The sequence below is a fragment of the Ziziphus jujuba genome, chromosome 2 (assembly GCF_031755915.1).
Source record: "Ziziphus jujuba cultivar Dongzao chromosome 2, ASM3175591v1".
Taxonomy (NCBI): Eukaryota; Viridiplantae; Streptophyta; class Magnoliopsida; order Rosales; family Rhamnaceae; genus Ziziphus; species Ziziphus jujuba.
In genome coordinates this window covers 7,544,324-7,571,620 of record NC_083380.1, presented here as the reverse complement: position 1 = coordinate 7,571,620, position 27,297 = coordinate 7,544,324, and the positions used below count along the sequence as shown (strand labels likewise).

The following is a 27,297-nucleotide window of genomic DNA, read 5'->3' as shown; positions in this document are numbered from 1 at the left end:
GTACTGTAGAGTAAGATTTATTAAGCTGAAAAAAAAAACTTTAAACTCTTCGTCTTTGTTGGCGTAAAAACCCCTCTCCCGTGGGGTTTAATTACATGTATCCGTAAGATATTTAAAAATATTAAAAAAAAAAAAAAAAGGGGCTTTGTCCCCTGTTTTCCTCACCTTGCCGAAAGATTCCTCTGTTTCCATGTTTTTAAATCCTTGCAAATATATCTCAGACATTAGCTGTTGAATATACGTGGAGTTGCTCTGCAATATATGATCGTTGATTATTGTGTGATATTTTTTTTCTAATTGCCAATTATATGTATATAGACGAGAGTAATTCTTCGGTCAAGAAATCCTGGATGAATTTTGATTGGGACAACTGTAGAGCTCAATTTACAATTTATTATAATTTGAATCTTGTTTAACTTTTGACTAAATGTAGATTAATGGCCTCTCATATGGAGGTTATATAGCTGGAATTTAATGCATCAAATTTCAAACTAGTAGTAAAGCTAAATATTTAAAATTGAAGGATACTAAAATGCAATGAGTTAATCAAAACTACAGGTACAGTCTACTTTTTTTAAAAGTTAGCGCTTTGATATTCCACATGCAAGTCATAAGAGATGATTGTTAACATCTTAGTTAGTCAAAACTCAAACATAGTTAAAATTTCAACAAATTGTAAGTAGAGAACCTAAATTGTAAAATTACAAATATTGAAGGTAATAAAACGTAATTATCCTTCTATTTTGAATAATTAAAAAAAAAAAAAAGAAACTAATTGTTGTGGCTAAAAAACACCCATTAAATGACCAATGTTCATTTGTTTTTCTTTTATAGTGAGAATAATATATATATATATATATATATTTTTATATATGCAAATCAACTAGTAACTGTCGATAGTGATCAGGAACTTAAAAAAAAAATTAAAAAAAAAATTAAAATTCACGTATATATAAATACAATCTAACATATATTATACATATACACATACATACAAACCAAACCGACTTTACCAATTTTCATCACCTACCCTCTCTAATGGAATCCTGAAACATAGGATATTGATTGGCATTGATAACTGACTGCCCTGCAGTGCTCACCATGCTTGTTCCCGCAGATGAGTTATAAAAGCTAGTAAAATTTCCTTTTAATGATATATCACTTATTGAGCTGATTAGACGGTTGAATTTCCTGTCACTCAAGAATCCAGGTGTAGTAATCTCATTGGTCACTTGAACATCTCCTAAAAGCATTGCCACCACGCGTGACATTGTTGGTCTCAGTGAAGGTGATGTTTGAGTGCACAGCAAGGCTATTCTTATCACTCTTCTTATTTGTTCCTCATTCGATTCTGATAATGTTATTGCTGAATCCACCACTTCAAGTTCCCGTCCTTCTTTATATAACTTCCAAACCTAGTGATTTAAGCAGGAAATATGTATTGATAATTCAGAAATGTTGTCAGAGAGTAATGCAAACAAACATGTTCTGAAAGGTTAAGGAAATAACAATTTCAAATGGTAATGTATAATTTCAACGAAACTGCTTTGGTTTTTGCATTACAAAATGAGATCACATTGAGGTCTTGTTAACCATGAATCTGTGACCACAGCTAAAGTCTAAATGCTTTAAGAACATTTGAAAATTAAAAGTCCTTCCAAAAAATTATATGATAAAAATAATGTGCAGTGCAAAAAAATTATAGCTTCGTACCCATCCAAGAAGAAAAGTCTTTTCTTCATCCAAGTTCATGTCAGAATTTGGCCTCCCACTGACAATCTCCAGAGCTAGAACACCGAAGGCGAATATGTCAGTTTTCTCTGTGAGTTGCCCACGCATGGCATATTCCGGTGCAAGGTACCCTCTACAATCAGTAACAATGTGGATATTGTGTTTAACAGATTTACTGATATATTAAAAGGAGTCCATAAAATAAATTGGAGATAGTTCATTGAGGGTGATTATAGGTCTTTAAGAATCTTACGCTGTTCCAGAAACCTGGGTGCTTATGTGGGTCTTTTGAGTATCAAACAGCTTGGCCAAACCAAAATCTGATATCTTGGGGATGAGATTAGAGTCGAGCAGAACATTACTGGCTTTAACATCTCTGTGTATGATCCGAAGCTGTGACTCTTCATGAAGATAAGCTAGGCCTCTTGCTATCCCCAAGCAAATGTTAAAACGTGTAGACCATTTAAGAGCTAAGTTCTTACTTCCTGCCAAGCAAGCCATTATAACTTGTTCTATTATTGCTGATATTGGATTTATTTTTATAAGCAGGTAATAATTTGTTTGTCATACCAAATAACACATGCTCAAGACTATTGTTTGCCATGTACTCATAAACAAGAATTAGGTTATTCCCCTCGTGGCAGCATCCATACAATTGCACCAGGTTACGGTGTTGCACAGCAGTCATTGTAGCGATTTCTGCCACAAACTGGTCCTTTCCTTGGTGGGATGTCAGAGACAGCTGCTTTGCAGCAATAACTCTTCCATCTTGAAGTTTACCCTGTTGAATAGCTAATAGCATTAAAAAAATAAGAACATTTTGTACTTCTATATCATATTTGATATACTACTGCGGTTTCAGACCAAAAAACACAAGAAGCAATAATACTAACAACAGAGAATTCTCATAGCAATAATGAGGAAGAGACATAGTCAGGGAATTTATTTTAGCTTAATATCAATCTGTAAACTTTAATGCACCAACAATTATTCATTCATATTTGAAGATTTATATATTGACCAACCTTATAGACAGATCCATATCCCCCTTCCCCTAACACATTAGCAGAACTGAAATCATTTGTAGCCATCTTTAGTTGATCATAACTGAAAGTGAATGGTCTAACATCCATACCTAGGAGCTCTGCAAATAAGATACAAAACGAACTGTCATGACTGATTATTTCTACACTGCATACAAAGTTTAGAATTTAAGCAACTGCCGTGAACATTCAAGAGATTTAATGGTTAACCTATATCATCGTTGGTCTGAGAATCATTTTCCTTTTGAACTAAATAGAAAATGATGAAGATGGACAGAAAGCTTAAAAGTCCACCACCAACTACAATCCCTGTAATCAGACCGGTCTTTTTCTTCTTACTGGTACGAGGAATGTTATTGACAGTGGGCTCAAAATCTGCATGAAAAGCTCAATGTTCGATTACATGGTAAATATATGAGAATAAAGCAATATCTAGACAAATTATATTACCTGGGGTAATGCTAATAGCTGCAATAGAAGGTCCATAAGTTCCTTCTGTGGGTATGGAGGTAGTCCCTTTTCCAGCCCAAAAGAGATGGATTTCAAGATAGTTTTCTGACACCTGTGCCTTAAATTCCATCCGGATTGCTTGGGAAGTGACCCAGCCTGACTCCTTTCGTATGTCAAAGTTTTGAAGAACACGAATCCCCTGAAATTAAATGACAATTGGAAGTATAAAGCTCAGAAGTTCCACTGGAGACTTAAATCTCGTTGGATTCCAACTCTCCATGATTAGTATACTAAACACAGATTTCAAAATGGATCCAATAATATAAAGTTGACCTGGATATAAACATCAAAAACACGCCTGCCAAGATTTTTCCAATTAGTAGAATCTTCGAAAACTGTTTCTGCAAACTGCAGGTTGACAGTGTATTCACCATTCTCAAGCCGCAAACCATAGTATCTCAACGATGAAGCAGAAAGCCTTGATGTCTGGAATAGTTCCGAGTCTAAAGTATTTGTGAATTGGTATGATGAATCAACTGTGTATCTAGCATTGTTGATCCCAGTGAAAAATCCAACAATGCTTACTGCCCATCTGTTGGTGTCACTAACATAATATGTTGCTGGGCCAAGAGTATTATTGTCCCGCTCATACACTATACGATCGGCAGATGTAAATTGTTCACCACCACAGTTTATTGCAAAACTGTAATCTGCATAAACAATACAAAAGTATGCACAAAAGCTATGTTCAGAGAAAGGCATTTTAACTCTTGCTTGACAATTCAAGCTCATTTCTTCCAGAGAAAAGAAATAAGAGCTTTAACCATACTTACGAGTCCCACGTCCTCGATCACAAGGAAAGTTCTGCTGAAGGCACTCCAACCCTGAAGGCAGACCACTATGGCAAAACAAGGATGACTTAAAGATTATTGCAGTTCATTGGACAATAATCACTAGCAATTTTGTTAGTCAGAAAATGTTTTAATCGGTTCAAGAATTCCCTTGACTTTCACTTTCAAAAGGGATGAAGGTTATGACGTGTTGTATTGACCACTATTGACCACTACTGAGATCTCATAGAAACCCTGTAACTCTCTGACTCTCAATACCGTTTTAAAGTAATCACAGCACACAAAGAAATACCTGCTGTTTAGACTTGTTGCCGTGAAGTTGTTGCCGACTAAATTACTGCATATGACACAAAGGAAAAACCTCAATGTCACTTTCATTTTAGTTATAAACTAAAGCCAAAAGTAAAATTCTTTGTTACTGTTAGAGAATATGTTATCCCAGAACTAGTATATCATGCCAACATAAAAAATTTAGAAACCTATTAACTACGAATATCACAAAAATCTAGAAATTGTTTTAGCTAAAAAAAGAAATTAAACAAAACAATGAAATATTTTGTGAATCGTCAAGACTTACAGCTGCAACTTTTGTTGATTGACCCAAGAGGGAACCTCCCCTCCTAGATTATTGTATGACAAATCTCTGTAAGAATAACATAAAATGGATGTTAAATGGAAAGTCCAGATAAAAAATAAACAATTACCATGATTTAATGATAGACATATATTAAGCCTTAAGAATTTTTCTTTTGCATAGTTTTATTTTTTGTTTTAACAGCATCTGGTGCAAGAAAATTTAAATAAGCTCTTATATTCAGTTATCATGGAGATGACATCCTTTTTCATCAAGGAACTTGTTCATTGGAAAAATCTATATTGCTGGATTTCAGTAGAGGTAAATGCATACTTTCAAATTTACTTACACAACTCTAAGAGATGCGATTTTTTCTTGAGGCAGGGCACCACTCATCTTATTGTTACCGAGAAACCTAATTATAGTAACCAAAAAGAAAAAGAAAATGCTTCAATATTTTGAGTACCTGTTGGGAGGCAATTGATACAATGAAGAGACAAATATATTACAGCATTGAGATTGAACTCAAATTGAAAAGAGAGTTGGGAATCTCCCCGCTTATATTATTGAAGCTCAAATCCCTGCAAATCAAACCCACAAGATTCAACAACAAACCGCAGAAAATACTTACAGCTCCAAAAGTATAATTAAAACTTACAGCTCTTTCAACTTCTGGTACTCTCCAATATTGGATGGAAATGAATCAGAAATATTGTTATTCCTCAGTTCTCTGCAGGATACATAACCAGGTTGTTATTACTGCTTAACATACCTAGGGATGATAAATAACAATATATATATATATATATCTATATTTCAGATAGAAAATGTTCAATTTTAACCAAGAACCATGTTTCTTACAAGACGGACAGATTCTTCAAACTCTTTATAAATTCGAGAGAAGAGCTCCCATTAGTTAAATCACTTACGCGCCTACAAATATATCATACATGAGATTGTCAGCTTTTAAAAATCTGTATAGAGATAATAAAGTAACTATTAGGCATAGATACTCACAACTCTGACAGAGATGTCAAATTGCCAAATGCCATTGGTATAGAACCTTCAAAAGAGTTTCCTTGAAGCCTCCTATTAAAACGTTTATGAAATAACTAATTACCAACCATATAACTAAAGCAATTTAAGTTTTATATATAGATATGTACACATAGTCACATTCTTATGAATGAAAAATCAAAAAACATCAAACCGTTGCCTTACAAGATTTTAAGTTTTGACCAATTTCCTATGAAATCAGGTATCTTGCCTGCAAGTTCACTGTCTGATGCCCATCTGCAACAAAAAGAAAGCATTTCCTTTTATGACGATTTTTTTTTCTTTAAATTTTTCTCCTGACATTATTTATAATGCTTATTCAACCTTTTTATAGAAACAAACAAACAAAAAAAAAAAAAAAAAAAAGTCAGAAAGTTCTTACAGAGTATCCAAGCTTTGTAGATTAGCAAATGTTGAAGGAATCTCACCGTTAACTCCAGAACTTTGAATATAACTGTCAAACAAACAATTATAATGAATCTGTTTCCATTTTATATCTACTTAGTTTGATAACAAGGATACTTACAGTTTTTGCAAGTTTGACAAATTTCCTAGCTCAGGGGGCAGATGACCAGAGAAATAATTGTCCGCAATAGACCTGCAAAAAGCAAGGATTTTTTTTTTTTTTTTTTTCCTAAGGTTCAGAATTCATATCAATGCTATTAATTCAACAATATATCTAACAATACATAAAGAAAAAATAATCAGTAAATTTTTCCTGTTCTTATTATTATACTAAAATATATCAGGGGATGAAGATAAACATAACTTACAAGGACAACAATTCAGTAAGGTTTCCCAGTTCTTTTGGTAGCTCCCCTTTTAATGCATTGACTGCGACATTCCTAATCACAATAAGATGAAGAGCATCAAGGAGAAGAATAAGGTAGTTTCAACATTGATCATAGTATACATTTATTAGTTTCTCAGTCAAAAGTTTAGTAGGCTTACAGGTATTGCAACCGAGTTAGATTGCCAATGGATCGAGACAGATTACCTGTCAAGTAATTTTTGCTCACGTCCCTGCAAGATACAGAGGAAACCAACTGACTTCTAGAAATTCATCATGTTGAAAAACTAGCTTCTACTTATCAATTTTGATATTTATGCACAATAAATACCACTTTGAGTTTTCTGTAAAGAGAAAGAATCAAATAAGAAAGTTCAAAGAAAGCATACAGATAGGAAAGGTGAATCAAAGTCCACAAATCTTCTGGAATGGGACCAATAATATCTATTTCAGTGACTTTCCTGTAAATAAATCTTGAAGATCATATACCATCTGGAAATAAATTGATACTTCAGAACAAAAATTTGAAGTACTATCAGGTAGAAAGATTAGACATGAAAGTTGGATTCTACTACCATATAATTATGGGATACAAAAGTTTGAGATAAAGTAAGTAGTCCATGATGGATATATAGCATATATGTTAAACGTTAGCAGAATATAAAAGACTTACAGTTGGACGATGTGGCAAAGGGAGCCATTATTGTAAGAACAGTTGCATTTGATGAAGGAGTTGTAATCAGCGCTGCTAATGGAGGTTTGATCTATGGCAGCACCACTGCATGGCTCTCCACTTATGTTCCATTTCTGCGTGTCAGCCTTTATTTTCCAATGTTCAAATAGGGAATTCAAAGCTTTCACTGCAGTAATCAGTTTTGAAGTTTATGAAGGATATGGCCAGAGGTAAGAAGAGGTAAAAAATTATAAATTACCCCCTGAAAGATGTTCTTCATGAAGTACTGAATTCAAAAATTTATTCCTTCTCTAATAAAAGAAAATTTACTCAAAATCTCAACAAGTTTCCAAAGAGAATAAAAAAATAACAAGTTTAGAAGTACTAAGATTTAGTTACAGACGACCAAAGTCACAAATATAGTTTGATATAAATATTTAGAGCCAAACTGGGTACAGACCATTCGTGGATAGTACTCATGTAGCCCATATAAACTGCTGCCAATTATATCATGATTACCTTTTTTGGTAAGCCATTTCCAATCAAGCACTATAACTCTCATTAGAATGATGTGCTTTCAACACAACAAATATCCTTTGTTTCAAGAAAGTCTACTAATCCCTACCTTTAGTAAAACCACTTGTAACGGGATTTTATATCCAACAACATACACACAGAGAAAAGAGAGAGAGAGACAGAGACAGAGACATATACACACACACACACACACACCCACCTTCAGAGGGATCTGTAGTGGGTTGAGTTTGATTCTGAGCTCCTGTAAAAGAAGCAAAGAAGAGAATGGAAGCAGCAGCATAAAAAGTAACATCAAAATCTAGAGATATTCCTGCCATGCACGGATTTGCTGTTTTTCTCTGCAACAATGCTCAGCAATGAAATATTTGAAGACCCAGATGGAGAGAGAGATTGGAGTTCTACTATACGCATTAAAATTCACTAACCACAAGATTGCAAATTAAGCTGAATACCATTTTTAAGTATATAAAGACAACGAAAGCTTTTTTTTCTTTTGAAGTCAACTTTTGCAAAACGAGCTGATCCAATTTAATCACATCCTGTACAAACAAGGAGAGAAAAACAAAAATGCATGTATAATATACATTATCAAATTCTTGCCACCATTAAAATAACAAAAATTCTTTATTCAATCTTGTCTCCTTGTATTTTGTTTGTGCATAAATTTACTGTTTTTTCAATTAAATAAATACAATTGGTATATTAAAGTACTACTTAAAAAATTTATTTTCTTGTTACCTGGTTTTGTTCTCACCAATGAACGTTATTCAAACCATAACCAAGACCTTTATTAAAGAAGTTTGAGAGATAGAATGGGAGTAATAAAAAAATAAAAATGAATGTGAAAGTGTAAAATGATTAGTTTATTCAATGTGATTGGGTTTTTATTTTAAATTTTGTTCATTGAATCGATTAGCTTATTGGTCGTTTTGTTGATAAAATGCTTAAAATATAGGATAATAAGACAAAACGATTAGAGAAAGTATTGGATCAACTTATTGTTAAACTGATAAATGGTATTTAATAATGTAATGATAGCTAAAGTTTTTAACATGGACCCAAAACAAAAATAATAATTTCCATTGTAACTAAAGGTCATTCAAAACAGAAGTCTTAGAACAAAGTTTATTATATAATCATTTAAATATGAAAACACAAATCACATTTAGCATCATATTATATAAAATAATTGATAAATAATTGCTAGCAACGTAGGCTTGCACGCGGTAATTGACATCATTAAATTTAACCTTAATATTGTGAACTAAAAGTCAACGCCATAATTAAGTTGGAAATGGGATATTTTATGATGTTAATTTTGCACGTATTCTACCTTTTTTTTATTTTTCCTTTTTTTCTCTTTTCTTTTTTGAATTCCCTAAAGAATTTTGAAAAACTTTTATTGCAAACGAATATTTTAGCTAGAGAAATGCTGTTTTCATTATTTATTTATTTATTTTTCTTTTTAAGCCTTAGACGCAGGCGTAAACTTATTAAGAACCGTAACTTGTTAAAAAAAATAATAATAATAAAATAAAAAACTTTGTGAATAGACATAGACTTGTTAAGTACCGTAACTTGTTTTAAAAAAAAGAAAAAAAAAAAAAAAGGCTTTGTGATAGACACAGAAAATATTGAAAATAATTATTATTATTTAAAGAATTTGCTTATTGCTCTAGAAGGAAAAGTCAAAATAATCATTTAAAATGTAAGACAAAAAATACACCACTTGCCTCTTTCTGTTTTTGGAGACCGCAGATTTTGTTCCTCTTCGACTGACAGGTTTAATTGCAGCCATATCCCTTTTCTATACCTTTAAATACAGTGCACATTTGAAGAAACATGTAAGGACCCAAAAAAGAAAAGAAGAAAAAAAAAATACCGCTTCTGACAATACATGGAAATGACATTCCGTTTGTAAAAGGCTGACTTGACTTGAACATGATCAAAAAGACAAGGGTTTCCAACCATTGAGCACAAATGTTTTGACATTTTCAGATTCAGATGCAAATAGTCAAAATCCCAATCCCACTAAAGTTGACAAATCAAAAAGTTATATAAATAAAAATATACACATGTACAGTATTTTATTTTATTTTTTTTGAAAGACATATAGTCATGCTATAATGGACAATCTGGTTATATATAATTTCGACAATTTATAATTTACCAATTACATTTAATCAGCTATTAAACCATATATATGCATATGTATAATGGTTGAAAATGGTTTTCTTCATTCCTTCCCCAGTACCATTAGGTGGGAAATGATATTGGATTATGATTAATATTCCATACTGGATATGATGAAAAAGATGATTTTTCTTTTTTTAGAAAATTCGTGGTTAGCACAATCGGGTCTCTAATTGTTTTAGTAGCACAAGAATTGAAGAAAACCGCTGACTAGACTCAAATTTAAAGCCTCTGTTTTGTCAAAACCAAGTAAAACCGGCTTCTTGACCTATCAGATCCAGTGGGAGGAAAGAAAACCTTTTATTAGATTCAAATCTTATGAGACTAATTCAAAGCCTGAACCTAAATCAGAACCAATTTCACTTCCTCAACAGCATTTTAAAGCTAAATATTAAGGATATATAGAAGTCAAAATGTGTTCAACTATATTCAGTTACTTTTTGAACCAAAATCAAAGCTCAAAAACATCCCAAGAATAGGTTCTTTAGAGGTGTCAAACTTATATGCAGCTAGAAACTGACAATCCAAAAAGTTAATTGTACGAACTAGATTGTTAATTCACGAAACTGTGAATCTAAAAATGTTTAGACAAACCAAGGCAAAAGAGTTTAAAGAGTTCTTTGAGCGGGAACCAGGTAAACCTCCTATTATACAATAACATAACCCCAAATCAAACTTATGCCAATTTTCACCTACCTTCTGAAATGCACATTCCAACCTTTGGTAATTGTTTGGTATTGAAAGATGACAGTCCTGGGTCTCCCAACATGCATATACTTGAAGATGAGTTGAAATTGCTAGTACTTGCTCCTTTACTTGAAGTATCACTCATAAGGCCCCTTACATCTTCAACTGTCCAGTCAGACAAATATCCAGGTCTTGAAATTTCTCCGCTCACTCCAGCATCTCTTGAAAGCATTGGCACTAAACGGGACATTCAAGGTCGTAGAGATGGTGAAGTTTGAGTGCACAGCAGGGCTACTTCTATCACTCTTTTTACTTCCTCCTCATTGGATTCTGATGGTGAAGAATCCAACAGTTCAACTTTGTGGCTTTCTTTGTATGGATTCCAAGCCTAGTAGCAAAAGAGCATGAAATGATGTTATCAGAAAACTACTCAGAGAGTACTCAAATAGAGATTACTTGGAGCACAAGAAATTGTAATTATGAACAGTTCTTATATCTAGAGTCTTACTGAACACCATAATTAAGAATATTTCAAAATCCATACCAAAGAAACCAAGGAGATGCAGAGCACAAAATTATTTTTCATACCCATTTAAGAAGATATGTCTTTTCTTTCTCCAAACCTGGATTGGAATCCTGCCTTCCAGTAACAATCTCTAGAGCCAAAACACCAAAGGCAAACACATTGGCTTTCTTTTGAGGTGCCCACTCATGGCATACTCCAGTGCAAGATTCCCACTGCATCAGTAAAAACTATGTATACAGATTATTAGAAATACATTAAGGGGACAAAAAGGATGTAAAACAGAAATTTAAAGGAGATTATTAGTTCTTCAAGATCTTATATTGTTCCAGCAACACAGGTACTTATGTGGGTCTTTTCATCATCATAAAGCCTGGCCAAACCAAAATCTGATATTTTGGGGATAAGATTAGAATTCAGCAGAATGTTACTGGTCTTTACATCTCTGTACAATATGAAGTTGTGAGATAAGTTAGACCTCTTGCTACACCCAAGCAAATGTCGCAACATGTGGGCAAATTGAGACTCAAGCTTTTATTTCCTGTTCATACAAGCCATAACTTGCACTATATATATATATATATATATTAGGGTTGTGCTTTTATTTATTTACACAAGCAGGAAAAACTTGTTCTCATACCAAATAATGCTTGATCAAGAATCTTATTTTCCATGTACTCATAAACAAGGAGTTGTTTATTTCCCTGAAGGCAGCATCCATACAGTTTCACAAGGTTACAGTGTTGCACAGCAGAAATTATAGCAATTTCAGTGACAAACTGGTGCTTTCCTAGGTGGGATGTCACAGACAGTTGAATATCGATAGAATTTCGTTATGAGACAATTTTACTCCATTGGAACTTTTTTTCTAAATTTTACATTGAAAATTATTTTAACACCTTTATGGCAATGACAAATTTTTTCCATATGAACATTTAACATGTAAACACGTCCAAATCTTCCCTCTCTTAACTTATTATCAGAACTGAGGTTGTTTGTAGGCCTTTTCAGTTCATCATAACTGAATGTGATTGGTCTAACATCTATACCTATGAGCTCTGCAAATTAAATATAAAACAACTGTCATGATCATTGTATACGTCTTTGGCAAGAATATATCTCTAAGAATTCTCTTGGCAAACTAATGCACATATAGCTTCCCGGGGACCTGTAATGGGTTGAGTTTGAACATACCATGTGTAATTCTTATTTATCATTTACTTGCTTATCTGTTTCAGAAGTACTGGTTAACCTTCATTGCCATTGGTGTTTGATTTCTGTCTTCTTCGGATTACATAGAAAATCATGAAAATGATGCGGAGGCTTAAAACTCCAGCACCAAATACAATCCCTACAGCCATTCAGATCCTTTTCTTCTTAGTTATGCGAGGCATGAAATCTGTATCAAAAGCTCAGTCGAGAATTACATGGAACGTATACAAGAAGAAAACAGTAATTAAACCAGCTAAAATTTCACCTTAAATGTACCTTGTGAAGGTATGGAACTAGTCCCTTTTACAGCCCAAAAAGGATGGATTTCAAGATAGTTTTATTACTTGAGCCTTAAATTCCTTCTCGACAGTTTCAGAAGCAATTCCATTTGCGTCCTTTTGTATGTCAAAATTCTTCAAAACAAGACTCCCCTTGAATAAAACAGGGTGATTAACTTTACAAGAAAATTACAGGCGGAAAACCAAGAAAACAGATTTTTCTATGTATCCAGTAATATGATAGAAATCTGGATATAAATATCAAAAACATGCTTCCCGAGACTTTTCCAGGTATGTGAATCTTCGAAAGCTGTTTCTGAGAATTGGAGTATGACAGTGTAGATACCATTCTCAAGCCCCAGACCATCTTTTCTTAATGACGAAGCACAGAGCCTTGATTCCTTGAATAGTTGCGAGTCTAAAGTGTTTGTGAATTGAGTTGATGCAGCACTTGAATATAGAGGATTGATCTTTCTACCGAAAGATCCAACATTGCTAACACTGCCCAGTTATTGGATTTGCTAATAAAATATGTAGCTGGACCAAGAGTCTTAACATCATTCTCATATATAATACTTTTGGTACATGAAAGTTGCGGACCACCACGTAAATTGCAAAACTAGTATCTACCGGAACCAATTAAAAATAAATAAATAAAGGACACATTTACAAGGTTAAACATCATTGCTGAAAATAAATAAATAAAGGACACATTTACAAGGTTAAACATCATTGCTGACCTCCCAATACAAACTCACTGCGTCCCACTCTCAAAACCACAGGAAGAACTTTAACCATACTTATAGATTCCATAGCCTCGATTACAAGGAAAGCTCCTCTAAACGCATGCCAAGCCTGACGGCAGAACACCGAAAGCAAAATAAAAATGACTCAATGAGAACATGGCAAATTTTGCTGGACAGCAAGCAGTTTCCTTTTTTTTCTGTCAGAAAAACAAAGAAGCATAAAAGAATTATATCAAAAACTAGAGATTGAGACCATATTATTGATCTGCACTAACGTTGCATTGTTAAGGAAGCATATGGCACCAGAGAGTGTTACCTGCTGTTTAGATTTTCAGCTGTAAAGTTGTTTCCCACTAAATTACTGCATATTACTCCAACCAAAAAAAAAAGGTCTCTCAATGTCCAGTGTTGGCCTTTATATTCCATTTTTCAAATACGGAATTCAAAATTTTCACTGCAGCAAGATATCATGGGTAGGATATGTTCAGTGCTAACTATGAAAGATTTGGAAATTTAGAACGACTAGAGTTTACTATCAATACAACAAATATATAGATGTTTATATATACTCAGGATTTATCCCTTATAAACAGAGAGAAAGGACGCGAAGGAGACAAGTTAATTGCAACGAAGCAAAGCCAAACATGCAGCCAAAACACAGAACAAAGACAAAAGCTTCTGCCATGAATATGCGCTTTCTCTTCTGCATTGCTTAATCAAATACAAATAGAGAAAGAGAGATTGGATATATGTATATCATCGCAATCACGTAAAGACTAAGCTCAGTTTGATCAAGTTCGTAGAAGGAGAAAAGAAAAAAGACATAATCCAAATTCACTATAGCTAAGTACTCGCATACTAAAAGACTACATATTGCTTCAAATTTGTATATATTTATATATGCAAAGTTAATTGCAAAAAGAAATACTATATTTCTCAAGCTAATCAATACCATGCCAAAGTAAATAGAACAGAGAGAAAGGAAGGGAGTGAGCTTTAACATACCAGGCCATGTTACCAGTGCAAGTACATGCAGTTTGAAAGAAAGAATACGATATGCAGCATTAATAGCAACTTTACTAGAATAACTATTAATTATATGGCAATGGCAGCAAGAAAGAGAGAATGAAGGCATCAAGAAAGGGTGCCACGTAAGTGATTCTTCCAACAAAGCTTAGCCACGTCAGCACTTTTGTATACATGTGGAAAACATTTGTCACTAAAGATTCACATGTCGTGAATGACAGTGATTTGTCTTTTTGTTCTTGCTAGGAAACACAATTTATTGCACAAACAAGCATGGCATTCAAGATTTTTAACATCTATCTGAATTTTTTCTTTTTTTTTTTTTTTTGGGACAAGTTTGGTGACATCCTGTATATTTTATTATTTTCCCAATTTTGCCCCAAAAAAAAAAAATGTTTTTGTATATTTTTATATGAACACCTCTATATGTGACACATCTTTATGGAAATTAAAAATTACTTAAATTATAAATGACATTTGTGATCGCACATTTTCATATACTCGTTTTCAAATGGAATTTTTAAAACATTATGTGTAAAATGTTTGATATTACGACAAAAATAAAAAGAAAACAAAAAGCCAGTTCACTAAAATCCTTGAAAATTTTTCTAAATCCTGAGAAAAAGAAAAAAGAAAAAAAAATTTAAGAAAACTTACATTTTCAATAAACCGGAATATGCACAGAAGTGGACCAATGACAAACTGGAAGAGCCATGCATCCACCTCACTTAGAGACATTGCTTGCAGTCATTGTCAATTTCAAATCCCAAACCCCATCATATATATATATATATATATGTTATATTCGATAAATTTGCTATGGTTAATTTTCTCACATGTTTTCTCATGATTATGAAAATATTATCAAGTCCAGTCTGAAAGATACTTGAAAAAACAGAGAGATCGAAATAATTAAATTCCATATTAATTAGTAACTTTTAGACTATATGTATAATATGTGTGTGTGTGTATATGTATTTGGATATTGATGAAGAAGGAAAAAAGGGAAAAACAAATAAATTGTTTAAACTATCATTAGGCATAGTTCATTTAATCTCCATGTATACAATAGTCAACCATCAGGTCAAATTTAATCAACTTCTTAATTAAGGAAAATAAGAAGAAGATCAAGAAGAAGAATCTTTGTTTGAACAAAAAAAATAATAATAATAAACAAAAAAACAAAACTGAGTCCAGGGCTTGTAATAATTTTCAAAAAGAAGTAGAGAAAGAGTTTGAAATTGCCACGTAGTGATTTTTCCAACAAGGGTAAGGGTCTGTTTGAGAGTGATTCATGAATGCTTAAGAATGCTATAGAAAAATTAAAAACATTTCCATAATGTTTGGCTCAAAAAAAAATATTTATTTTTTGTGATTTTGCTGTAGAAAAATCACCTATTTGATAACTTTATTTAAAAAATTTCTTGAAATGATTTGTAAAAACCACTCCTAAACATACCCAATGCTACATCAACCGCTTGTTTAGCATATGTGAAAGATACATGTCCTATCCAATTCTCAGGCATAGCTCTGAAAGTGCAAATTTCATTGGTATCTTTAAGTTTTATCCTGATATCATTTAGACACCATATTTTTTTATAATTCATTATTAATCTTCCTTGGTTTTTCATATTTTTTAAAGCCTACAACTGTCAAATTTGACACCTTTGAATTATCAAAGTTGATTTGCTATTTATCAATTTTAAAAAATTAAATGACTATTATTGGACTTATTTTGTTTTTCAAATTTTTAATTTGACTTAATTTCTTTTTCCCAAATTTTGGAGCTTAATTTCTTGTTTTTGCAATCTGGTTAGCTAGTTAGGGTTTTGTTTCCGTATCTTCTATTTATTTTATTTTATTTTAAATATGGTAATAGGACTTTATACACTTAATTTTAATTTTTGAAAAATTACATTTTCTGATGTTATTCTGGTAGGAAGATAGTTTATAAGGCTTGAGATTAATGCAAATTTATTAGTTCTTTTTCATAAAGAGTTTTAATTATTAAATATTCCTTTAAAAAATTAATAATAATAATATATATATATATATATTTGGTATTTTGTGTTGTGTAAAAAATAGTGTTTTTTTCCTGATAAATATTCCAACACGGTTACTTATTTAGATAAATATCAAATAATTTCATATTTGGGGAAAAAGTTAAGTCAATTTTAAAAAATTAAAAAACAAAATAAGTTCAATAATAGTCATTTAATTTTTTAAAATAATGTGAGAAAATTTGTTAATAAAATAAGGAGAAAAATGTTCATTTCAAATGATAAATTGGATTCAAATTCATTATTTGACCTTTGAAATATTAATAATTGTTGCCTTCCTATTACATGAACAACTAAAATATGAAGAAAGGCACCCCCACCCCCCCCACCCCCCAAAAAAAAAAAAAAAGTCTAAATTCACACACAACTCCATGGCTTGCCTATACAAACCAACAAATTTATATTCAAAAAAATAAAACAAAACAAAATAACAAATAACAAATTTTCATCTGCCCTCTCTAATTGGTAATTGAGTGGCATTGATAGGTGATTGCCCTGGATCCTCCACCATGTTTGTGCTTGCATTTGTTCCTTTAGATGTTGTTGTAGTAGCACTAGTAGCATCACTCACTAGGCTGCTTACACCTTCAAATTTCCAGTTAGCCAAGTATCCTGGTTTTGAAATTTGAGTGCATCTCACCTCAACATCACCTGAAAGCATTGCCACCACGCGCGACATTTGTGGTCGTAAGGAAGGCGAAGTTTGAGTGCAAAACAGGGCTATTTTTATCACTCTTCTTACTTGTTCCTCATTGAATTCTGATAACGCTGAATCTACCAGTTCAATTCTCTCTTTTCCTCATATAGGTTCCATGCCTAGTAATTTTTAAGCACAAGAATGTTACAAATAGTAACAAAGCATTCAACAAGTGCAACAATGCTATATGCTGGAAGCAAAATGAAACTGTGTTTCTCGTGACAGACGCAGGTGTATTTTTAAGAACTTCATTTTTATTAGTACAAGGTCCAATTAAAGAAAGCAATAAGGATATGAAGTGCATTGAATAGTTATTCATACCCATTCAAGAAGATACATTTTTTCTTCTTCCAAGCTTAAATCAGAATTTGGCCTGCCACTAACAATCTCTAGAGCCACAACTCCACAGGCAAACACATCAGTTTTCTCTGAAAGGTGCCCACGCATGGCATACTCCGGTGCAACATACCCACTGCATCAGTAACAAATTGTGTTTACAGATTGTCAGGTTACTACAAAGGAGGCAAAATAGAAAATCAGAGGTGATTACATTGTTCCAGCAACACCGGTGTTTATGTGAGTCTGTCCATCATCACAAAGCCTGGCCAAACCAAAATCTGATATTTTGGGGATGAGATCAGAGTCAAGCAAAATGTTACTGGCTTTTACATCTCTGTGAACGATTCGAAGCCGTGACTCCTCATGAAGATAAGCTAGACCTCTTGCTACACCCAAGCAAATTTCATAACGTGTGGACCAACTAAGACCCAACCTTTTATTTCCTGTTCATACAAATCCATATATAACTTGTACTGTTTTTCTTGTTGTGCGTTTGTTTATTTAGACAAACAGGAATAAATTGTTGTCATACCAAATAATGCTTGATCAAGACTCTTGTTTTCCATGTACTCATAAACAAGGAGTCGTTTATTTCCCTTGAGGCAGCATCCATACAATTTCACCAGATTGCGGTGTTGCACAGCAGAAATTATAGCAATTTCAGTCACAAACTGGTTCTTTCCTTGGTGGGATGTCATAGACAGTTGCTTTGCAGCAATAACTCTTCCATCTCTAAGTGTTCCCTGTCGAATGAGACATGAAAAACCATTTTGCCTTACTACCAACCTGTAAACTTTATGGCACTGACAAATTTCCAGCCATATGAAGATTATTGAAAGGACTTACCTTGTAGACAGGTCCAAACCCTCCCTCTCCTAACTTATTATCGGAACTGAAGTCATTTGTAGCTGTCTTTAGTTCATTGTAACTGAAAGTGAATGGTCTAACATCGATACCTATGAGTTCTGCAAATTAGATATAAAACAACTGTTATGACTGTTTGCTTCTCTGGCAAGAAACCTATCCCTAGGAACTTTTTGTGAAAATATTATTTTGTATATTGCTGGCTAATTTATATTCTAAGATTATATATGGAATTCTAAAGTAAAACGATATAATCAGAAAGAATTACAGAGAACGATATGATTAGAAAGAATCACAGAGTCTATGAATATCAGTACTTTTGATACCCCACACATATTTAGAAGTAAAGAAACCACCATCAACATGCAATAGATGTAGTGCTTAACCTTCATTGTCATTGGCGTTGGACTTCTTTCTTCTTAGAACTACATACAAAATCATCAAAATGAACAAAAGGCCTAGGACTCCAGCGCCAACTGCAATTCCCACAGCCAGACCAGTCCTGTTCTTATTGGTGGAAGGTTTGCTATCGATGGTAGGTAAGAAATCTGCATCACAAGCTCAGTAGTCAATTACATGGTACATATACAAGCAGGAAAAAATTCCTAAACCACTTGGATTGCATCAAAAACTTTTCAAGCAATATTACCTGGCGTAGCACTGATAGCTGAAATAGTAGGTCCATATGTTCCTTGTGTTGGTATGGAGATGGTTCCTTTTCCTGCCCAAAAGAGATGGATTTCAAGATAGTTTTCTGACACTTGGGCCTTGAATTCCTTCTGGACAGTTTGAGAAGTGACTCCATTTGTCTCCTTTCGTATGTCAAAATCCTTCAAAACAAGACTCCCCTGGAATAAAATGCAGTAATTAACTTTATGGGAAAATTGGAGGCAGAAGATGTAGAAGATTGATTATTAATGATATTTACACAGGATGATCTTAAAGGGTTTAACAATATATGATAGAAACCTGGATATAGATATCAAATATGCGCCTTCCAAGACTTTTCCAAGTATGAGAATCTTCAAAAGCTGTTTCTGCAAACCCAAGTTTCACAGTGTATTTACCATTTTGAAGCCCCAAACCATAGTATCTTAATGATGAAGCAGAGAGCCTTGATGACTGGAATAGTTGTGAATCTAAAGTATTCGTGAATTGATATGGCGAAGAACTTGAATATTGAGGATTGCTGTTTCCGGTTAAATATCCAACATTGCTAACTGCCCATTTGTTAGAGTTGCTAGCAAAATATGTAGCTGGACCAAGAGTTGCATTGTCCCTCTCAAACACAATACCATTGGAAGATGTAATTTCAGCACCACCGCAGTTAATTGCAAAACTAGAATCTGCTTGACCAATAAAAAAGAAGAAATTTAGCTATGTTCAAAAGAAGGTAAGTTCACTTATGATAACATCACATCTGAATTCCCAATGCAAAATTATATGACAAAGTAAAGAAGAAGTTTAACCATACTTACAGATCCCATGGCCTCGATGACATGGAAAGCTTCTCTGAATGCATGCCAACCCTGAAGGAAGAACACTGAAAGCAAAAGAGTATCCATTTTTTCTCATCAGAAATAAATAAGCAGAAAAAGAACAAAAGAATGATAATCAAGAACTAGTTATGGAGAACTTATTGTTAAGCTATATTAACATTGTTATTTAAGCACATTGCACAGAGAATTACCTGCTGTTTAGACTTTCTGTTGTGAAGTTGTTGCCAACTAAATTACTGCATATTACCCAAGGAAAAAAAAAAATAATCTTTATGTCAATTTCATCTTATACCATTGCAAAAGCGATACAAAAGACAAATGCTTCATGATTGTTAGAGAAAATGTTGTAACAGAGCAAGCATATCATAGTGTTTACGGAAAGGTAGGAAAAATATCTGTTAAAGATGTAAACAAAATTGTAAAAATTATAACCAAAAAATAGTAATAATTTATGAAGTTTCAAGGCTTACAGTTGTAATTTTTGTTGATTGACCCAAGAAGGAATGTCCCCACCTAAATCATTGTATGACAAATCTCTGCAAAGTATAACACAACAAGAACATTCAAGATATACTACAACAAATCTAAATTCCAAATGCAATTACAGTAGAAGTGAATGTGTAAAAATACAGAAATACTTACATATTGAGAAGAGATGTTGTTTTTTGTTCAGGCAGGGTACCATTCAACTTATTGTTTCCAAGAAACCTGATCATGGAAACAAAAATAGATGTTTTCAATATATCGAGTACCATTTGGGAGGCAATCACTACAATAAAAAGCACATAATACATTACAGGAAAGAGAGTGAACTAATGTTAAAAAGAGTTCGAGGAATCTCCCCCGTTATATTGTTGAAGCTCAAATCCCTGGAAAGAAAATTTTCATGATTCAAGACAAGCTATAATATACAATATAAACAAAGTAGAATCTAATATCTTGAATGTTAATAACAGAATGCAAAATAAAACAGATGAAGGTTGGATACTTTCAATTTCAAATCCAACTAGAACATATTGTCATCTTCACAAGTATAACCAAAACTTACAGGTGGGACAACTTTTGGTACTCTCCAATGTTTGATGGAAATGAATCAGAAATGTTGTTATTCCTCAGTTCTCTGCAGGATGCATAATCAAATTGTTATAACTTCAGTTATATAACAAGGCGTGAAAAACAGGAAACTAGATATTTAGACCAGACACATAAAGTATCAATCTGAACCAATAACAGTGTTGCTTACAAGACAGAGAGATTCTTCATATCCTTTATAAATTCAAGAGAAGAGCTCCCATTAGACAATTCGCTTACTCGCCTAGGAATGCATGGTATACAAGATTGTTAGCTTCACAGATCTATATACAGACTGGAAAATAACTAATGGATCTAGATACTCACAACTCTAAAAGGGAAGTCAGAATGGAAAACGCCGGTGGTATAGAACCTTCAAAGTTGTTTCCCTGAAGCCTCCTGTAAAAACATTTTTAAATAACTTGGCGTTAATCATCTATTATGACAGTTAAATTTTAAACCTGTGTTTTTTAAAATTTCATATCATAAAAACTTTTTTGTGAAAACATGCAATCATTGTCTTACAAGCTATTGAGCTTTGACCAATTTCCTATGAAATCTGGTATTCTGCCTGTAAGTTGAGTGTCTGATGCCCACCTGAAACAGAATGAAAGTATTCCCTAGAAAAAGAAGATCAAAAAGTCTTTGTACTTAATCGTTGATAGCATTTATTCAATTGTGGAGATAAAAGCATATTTAGAAAGTTCTTACACAGTGACCAGGTTTTGTAGAGTAGCAAATGTTGAAGGAATCTCACCGCCAACTCCACAACTATGAAGATAGCTGTCAAACAAACGATTTTTATAAAATTTTTGTCATTTAATGTCTAGTTAACTTGATGTAAGCAATAAAAAAACACTGATTCCAAGTCATTATGAAAAAAGAGAAGCTTGCAATAAACAGAAATGGAAAATTGTGATGGAGTAAGTAAGAATTCTGTAGACAACATAGCCAAACATCAGGTTCTAGAGCTGACTATCCAATCCAGAAACTGAAAGGACATGGGATTTCAGAAATTTATCCCTTTTTTTACTTGGACAGACCATCAAACCCTCAAGACAGCCTTTCATTTAAGGAACTAAGGCATATAAAAACCCCTTTTAAAATTATTTTGAAGTTTCAATTTTCTTGCAACCAGATATAGCATAGAATGGCCTACAAATCTTGCATTTGGAAAAGAAAAAAGGGGAAAAGGATGGTTTTGAAACTTACAGCTGTTGTAAGTTCAATAAATTCCCTAGCTCAGATGGCAGAGGACCAATGAATCTATTTTCTGCGATGGACCTGCAATAATATAAGACAATCAATGGATAAGTATCTTCCCAATGGTTTTTTTAGTTCTCTTAGATAATGATATATTGAGTGAAAAAGTCGAAAAGAAACATGCTTAAAAACATAACAAAATTTCTCATCAACACTTCAGTAGTCCCCATCCATTTTATAAGGCAACTGGAAACTCCTATGTACTTCAACCTAGAGAACCTCAATTTAAACGTGTCAATTTGCGCATTGCTAACATACAGTTTCTTTGGTTTGGAAAATATTAAGCAAATAAACTATTAATTTTAAGGCTATAATCTAACAAGAGGGAAAAGAAATAACAAGTTGTGCATTTATAAGAAGCAGTATGCTACTGATAAAAAATCAAAAAGCATCAAGTTTACACAGATTCATCACGGAGTAAGGATAAAGATAACTTACAAGGATAATAAATTAGTAAGTTTTCCCAATTCCTTAGGTAGCTCCCCTGATAATGCATTGATAGCAACCGTCCTAGTCACAAAAAAATGACATAATTTTCTTTTCTACGGTTACTTTGACACAGATATATTACTCATTTATTAATTCCAAATCAAAACTTTCAGGCTTACAGGTATTGCAAGCGAGTTAGATTGCCAATGGAGGGAGACAGAGGGCCTGACAAGTAATTTTTGCTCAAGTCCCTGCAAGAAATGGTATCATGTTGGAAAACTGGCTTCAACCACTTTGATATTACAAACAACAAAATACCACTTTGACTTCCCAGTGAAGACAAAGAATCAATGACAAGGTTCAAAGAAAACACACAGATTGAAGAGGTAAGTCAAAGTCCACAGCTCTTCTGGAATTAGAGCATCAACATCCATTTCAGTAACTTTCCTGTTAATAGAATTTAAAAGATCAGGATATGTACTCAATCTTTAAGAAATGCAAAATTTTGAGTTAAACTAAGCAGTCCATTAATGATATATATTATACATATGATAAAAGCATACAAAGTACATGAGACTCACAGTTGGACATACAAAGTACATGAGACTCACAGTTGGACAATGTGGCAAAGAGAGCCATCACTGTAAGAACAGTTGCATTTGATAAAGGGGTTGTGGTCACCGCTGGTAAGGGGGGTTTGATCTATAGCAGCACCACTACATGGCTCTCCACTTATGTTCCATTGTTCTGAATTAGCCTTTATTTTCCATTTTTCAAATATGGAATTCAAAGCTCATCAATGGTACCTTGGTGCTAAATCTTGGGAAAAAGATGTTAACAATTTATTTTGATCAACAAATACTGCAAAATGGAATCTACAATAGTCGAGAAAGAGAGAGAAACACAGACCTTCAGAGGGATCTGTAGTGGGTTGAGTTTGATTCTGAGCTTCATGTCACGTCCCGTGAAAAAGGAGTAAAACCCTTGAGGTTTAACCGGAAGACTCTACACTCTCCATGAAGAATCAAGAGAAGCCCGGAATATTCTAGAAGATTCAAGAGAAACCTAGACTAATATAGATTGGAATCTCTCTAGAATACTCCATGTAAATATCTTGTACATAACCCTAGAATAATCTAGAATCCTAACTAGATAGGTGACATGTGTACATATCTAGAACTTTCCTACATGCCAAGCCCTCTATATAAAGGGGTTGGACTCTCATTTGTAACACATCCAAGAACATCCAAGCATATCCAAGCACATCAAGAATTCTAGTAATATTCTCCACATTCTCTCAAACTCTCCTACTTCCTACTCTTTTACTCTTAGCTTCCGCATTTTCATAGCTTGTGGGCAAGGCTTACTTAGCAAGGGAGGTGCTAAGTGCCGCACGGGAGTGTTGGAAAAGTTAGGCTCGTGACAGTTGGTATCAGAGCCAATTGCTGCTCAAGCATATCGTTGGTGTAACGTGGAAGTAGGCAAGATGGCTAGCTCGGATGTTACCATCAATGTGGAGGGAGCTACCGAAGTGCGAGGTCGTGAAGTGCAACGCAACCCCAATGCGGGGAAGCAGAGGCATAAGTCCAAGTCCAAGGATGTAATGACCGGCGTAGAGTTGCGCTTGGAGGAGCATGCATCCCGAGTACAAGAACGGTTTGAGGCGCTGGAGGGTCGCCTAGATGGGCTAGAGTCGGAAGACATTGCCATCAATCAAGCCGTGAGGGGGTTACTCAATGGGCTAGACGATGCCTTGAGGAGGGAGCTCCGTGCGACACGCGACCAATGCATGGGGGAGGTAGCGGACCTTCGTGCAATGTTGGAGAGAGAATTGGATGTCATCCGCACCCAAATGGAGGATATGCGGGGTGATTGGGCTCTTTACAAGAGGGCGGTGGCGTCGGGGACGACCACTATCCGCGAGGGGCCACGAATCGATGTGCCAAAGCCCAAGTCCTACTCCGGGGCAAGGAATGCGAGGGAGCTCGAGAATTTCCTTTGGGGCTTGGAGCAATACTTTGAAGCAATGGGCATTGTGGACGATGCTTCAAAGATTAGGACTGCCACTCTCTACCTTAGCGACACAGCAATGTTATGGTGGAGAAGGAGGCATAGCGACATTGAGCGAGGTACGTGCACTTTCCATACTTTTGATGATTTTAAAAAGGATCTCAAAAGGCAATTCTATCCGGAGAATGCCGAAGATGAAGCAAGGAGTCGCCTTCGACGACTCAAGCAAGTAGGCCATATCCGGGAATACATCAAGGAGTTCACCAACTTGGTGTTGGAGATCCCGGACCTATCGGATAAAGACTCCCTTTTTTACTTCATGGATGGTCTACAACCTTGGGCCAAGACGGAGTTGAAGAGGCGTGGAGTACAAGATTTGGCTAGTGCCATTGCGTATGCCGAAGGCTTTATCGACTACTCCAACCAAAGAGACTCTCCAAGGCCAAAGGAATGGAAAGACAACCATGGAAAAGGTGGGGGAGAGCCTAGTAGATCCAAAGAGGATGAAAGGGAAGAAAGTGCACATAAGCCAAAAGGCTCGAAATGGAAGCCGCCTAGAGAAGGTAAGGATGCTTCCAAACCCAAAAACTCTTGTTTCTTATGTGATGGACCGCATTGGGTTAGGGATTGTCCGAAGAGGAAGGCTTTGAATGCCATGACCACCCAATACGAGGAGAAGCAAGAGGAAGGAGCTCGTATAGGTTCCTTACAGCTGTTAAATGCTATCAAGGCTGCTCCTAAGAAGACAAAGAAGAGTGGCCTAATGTTCGTGGAGACAAAACTCAATGGAGTGCCCACCAAGGCGTTGGTGGACACGGGTGCCTCACATAATTTCCTATCGGTGGAGGAGGCACAAAGGCTTGGGATCGAGGCAACCAAAGAAAGGGGCTCCGTAAAGGCGGTGAACTCGGATGCAAAGCCACTCCAAGGAGTTGCTAGAGGCGTGAAAACCACCATCGGGGATTGGGAGGGCCAATTGAACCTAACGGTGGTGTCCATGGATGACTACAAGGTTGTCCTTGGCATGGATTTCTTCAACCAAGTAAAGGCTTTCCCACTCCCATTTGCTAACAAGTTATGCATCATGGATGGGGGAACGACGTGCATGGTGCCTACGGAACAAGCTAGCAAGCGGGAGGCTAAAGTCTTGTCGGCACTGCAGGTTGAGAAGGAGGAGCAACTCAACTTGGTTGCTGCCCAAAAGCCTAGCGAGGATGCCCAAAGCCATGCCAAGACATCTCCTAAGGTACAAGATGTGCCAAAGGAGTTGGACCAAGGGAGTTTGTGTGCATTGGCTTCAAGTCGTGGAGACGACAAGAGAAAGCACGTAGAGGCTAAGGAAGGGAACTTAGCCAAACCATCACCTCAACAAAACGAGGTGTATGACGGGAAGGCACGACGCTATGAAGAGTCACTTCCCATTGTAAGGAAATGGGGCACGAAGGCCCTAGCGAAAGGTAAGTCAAAAAGGGCACCCTCGACGATAGTGACTTCACCCGCCAAGAGTGTTGAAGCCACACCTGTGGATCGAGTCGGTCAACATAGAGGCATGCCCAACTACACCAAATACTTGGTGAAGGGGAAGGACCTGCCGGATGGCGAAGTAAGTGGGGAGCACGAAGATACACAACGGCAACTCAAAGATCACATTCGGCGGGCAAGGAAGAAGGCGCGACGAGGGCGTCGCGAGTTTAGGTGGGGGAGAGTGTCACGTCCCGTGAAAAAGGAGTAAAACCCTTGAGGTTTAACTGGAAGACTCTACACTCTCCATGAAGAATCAAGAGAAGCCCGGAATATTCTAGAAGATTCAAGAGAAACCTAGACTAATATAGATTGGAATCTCTCTAGAATACTCCATGTAAATATCTTGTACATAACCCTAGAATAATCTAGAATCCTAACTAGATAGGTGACATGTGTACATATCTAGAACTTTCCTACATGCCAAGCCCTCTATATAAAGGGGTTGGACTCTCATTTGTAACACATCCAAGAACATCCAAGCATATCCAAGCACATCAAGAATTCTAGTAATATTCTCCACATTCTCTCAAACTCTCCTACTTCCTACTCTTTTACTCTTAGCTTCCGCATTTTCATAGCTTGTGGGCAAGGCTTACTTAGCAAGGGAGGTGCTAAGTGCCGCACGGGAGTGTTGGAAAAGTTAGGCTCGTGACATTCAGCTAAAAAAACAAAGCCAAATATGCAAAAAGCAAAGTAAGTAAAAACAAAAGCTAGCGATGACTCTGCCATGAATCTTTGCTTTCTCTGCCGCATTGCTAGCTTAATCAATGAAATCTATGGAAAAGAAAGAAAAACCCAGATAACAGGAAGAGAGATTGGACTCAACAAAAACACCAACTTTGTATTATATACATTAAAAAAATAATAATAATAATTTAAAAAAAAAAAAAAAAAAAGACAAACTCCAAGTGGATATATATTATGTGTATAAGACATTGAAAAACGTTTCTATTTCAAAGTCTCAGCTACAAAGAACAATTAATATTCCCAAATAGGCTGTAGACTAGCAATCCACCACCAGATTAAAAAACAAAAAATAAAAGTTGTCAATTAGGTTCAGGCCGTTGTCTTTTTCTCATTTGTTTACAACAACCAGAACTGTGCTTCAATTAAAAATGACGTTCTTATCTTTCATTATTGTCCAAATATGTAAAGTTTTGTGTTCACCAAA

General features: G+C 34.9%; 1 protein-coding gene and 1 pseudogene across 1 annotated transcript; both read right to left on the bottom strand.

Moving 5' to 3' along the window:
• Positions 1-924: 924 nt before the first annotated feature.
• On the bottom strand, positions 925-27,297 carry LOC107417952 (probable LRR receptor-like serine/threonine-protein kinase At1g56140). The gene is made up of 25 exons (XM_060814433.1): positions 26,780-27,297; positions 7,905-7,943; positions 7,169-7,355; positions 6,885-6,956; positions 6,657-6,728; positions 6,479-6,550; positions 6,232-6,303; positions 6,088-6,159; positions 5,871-5,942; positions 5,667-5,738; positions 5,511-5,582; positions 5,308-5,379; positions 5,159-5,230; positions 4,999-5,064; positions 4,653-4,718; positions 4,368-4,412; positions 4,058-4,122; positions 3,558-3,934; positions 3,225-3,423; positions 2,985-3,149; positions 2,757-2,875; positions 2,302-2,512; positions 1,985-2,216; positions 1,714-1,864; positions 925-1,415 (listed from the first exon to the last, which is right to left on the bottom strand). Exons 1-25 carry the CDS (start codon positions 26,877-26,879, stop codon positions 1,023-1,025), a joined length of 3,135 nt encoding a protein of 1,044 aa, XP_060670416.1. The 5' UTR covers positions 26,880-27,297; the 3' UTR covers positions 925-1,022.
• Positions 16,758-23,336, bottom strand: LOC107417954 (probable LRR receptor-like serine/threonine-protein kinase At1g56140; annotated as a pseudogene).

Coding starts and splice junctions, on each gene's coding strand:
- LOC107417952 (XM_060814433.1), bottom strand. CDS start 26,879: ATGCGGCAGAGAAAGCAAAGATTCATGGCAGAGTCATCGCTAGCTTTT. Junction 5,739..5,870: donor TGGTCAAAACTTAAAATCTT/GTAAGGCAACGG, acceptor ACGTTTTAATAG/GAGGCTTCAAGGAAACTCTT. Junction 4,413..4,652: donor AATCAACAAAAGTTGCAGCT/GTAAGTCTTGAC, acceptor TGTCATATGCAG/TAATTTAGTCGGCAACAACT.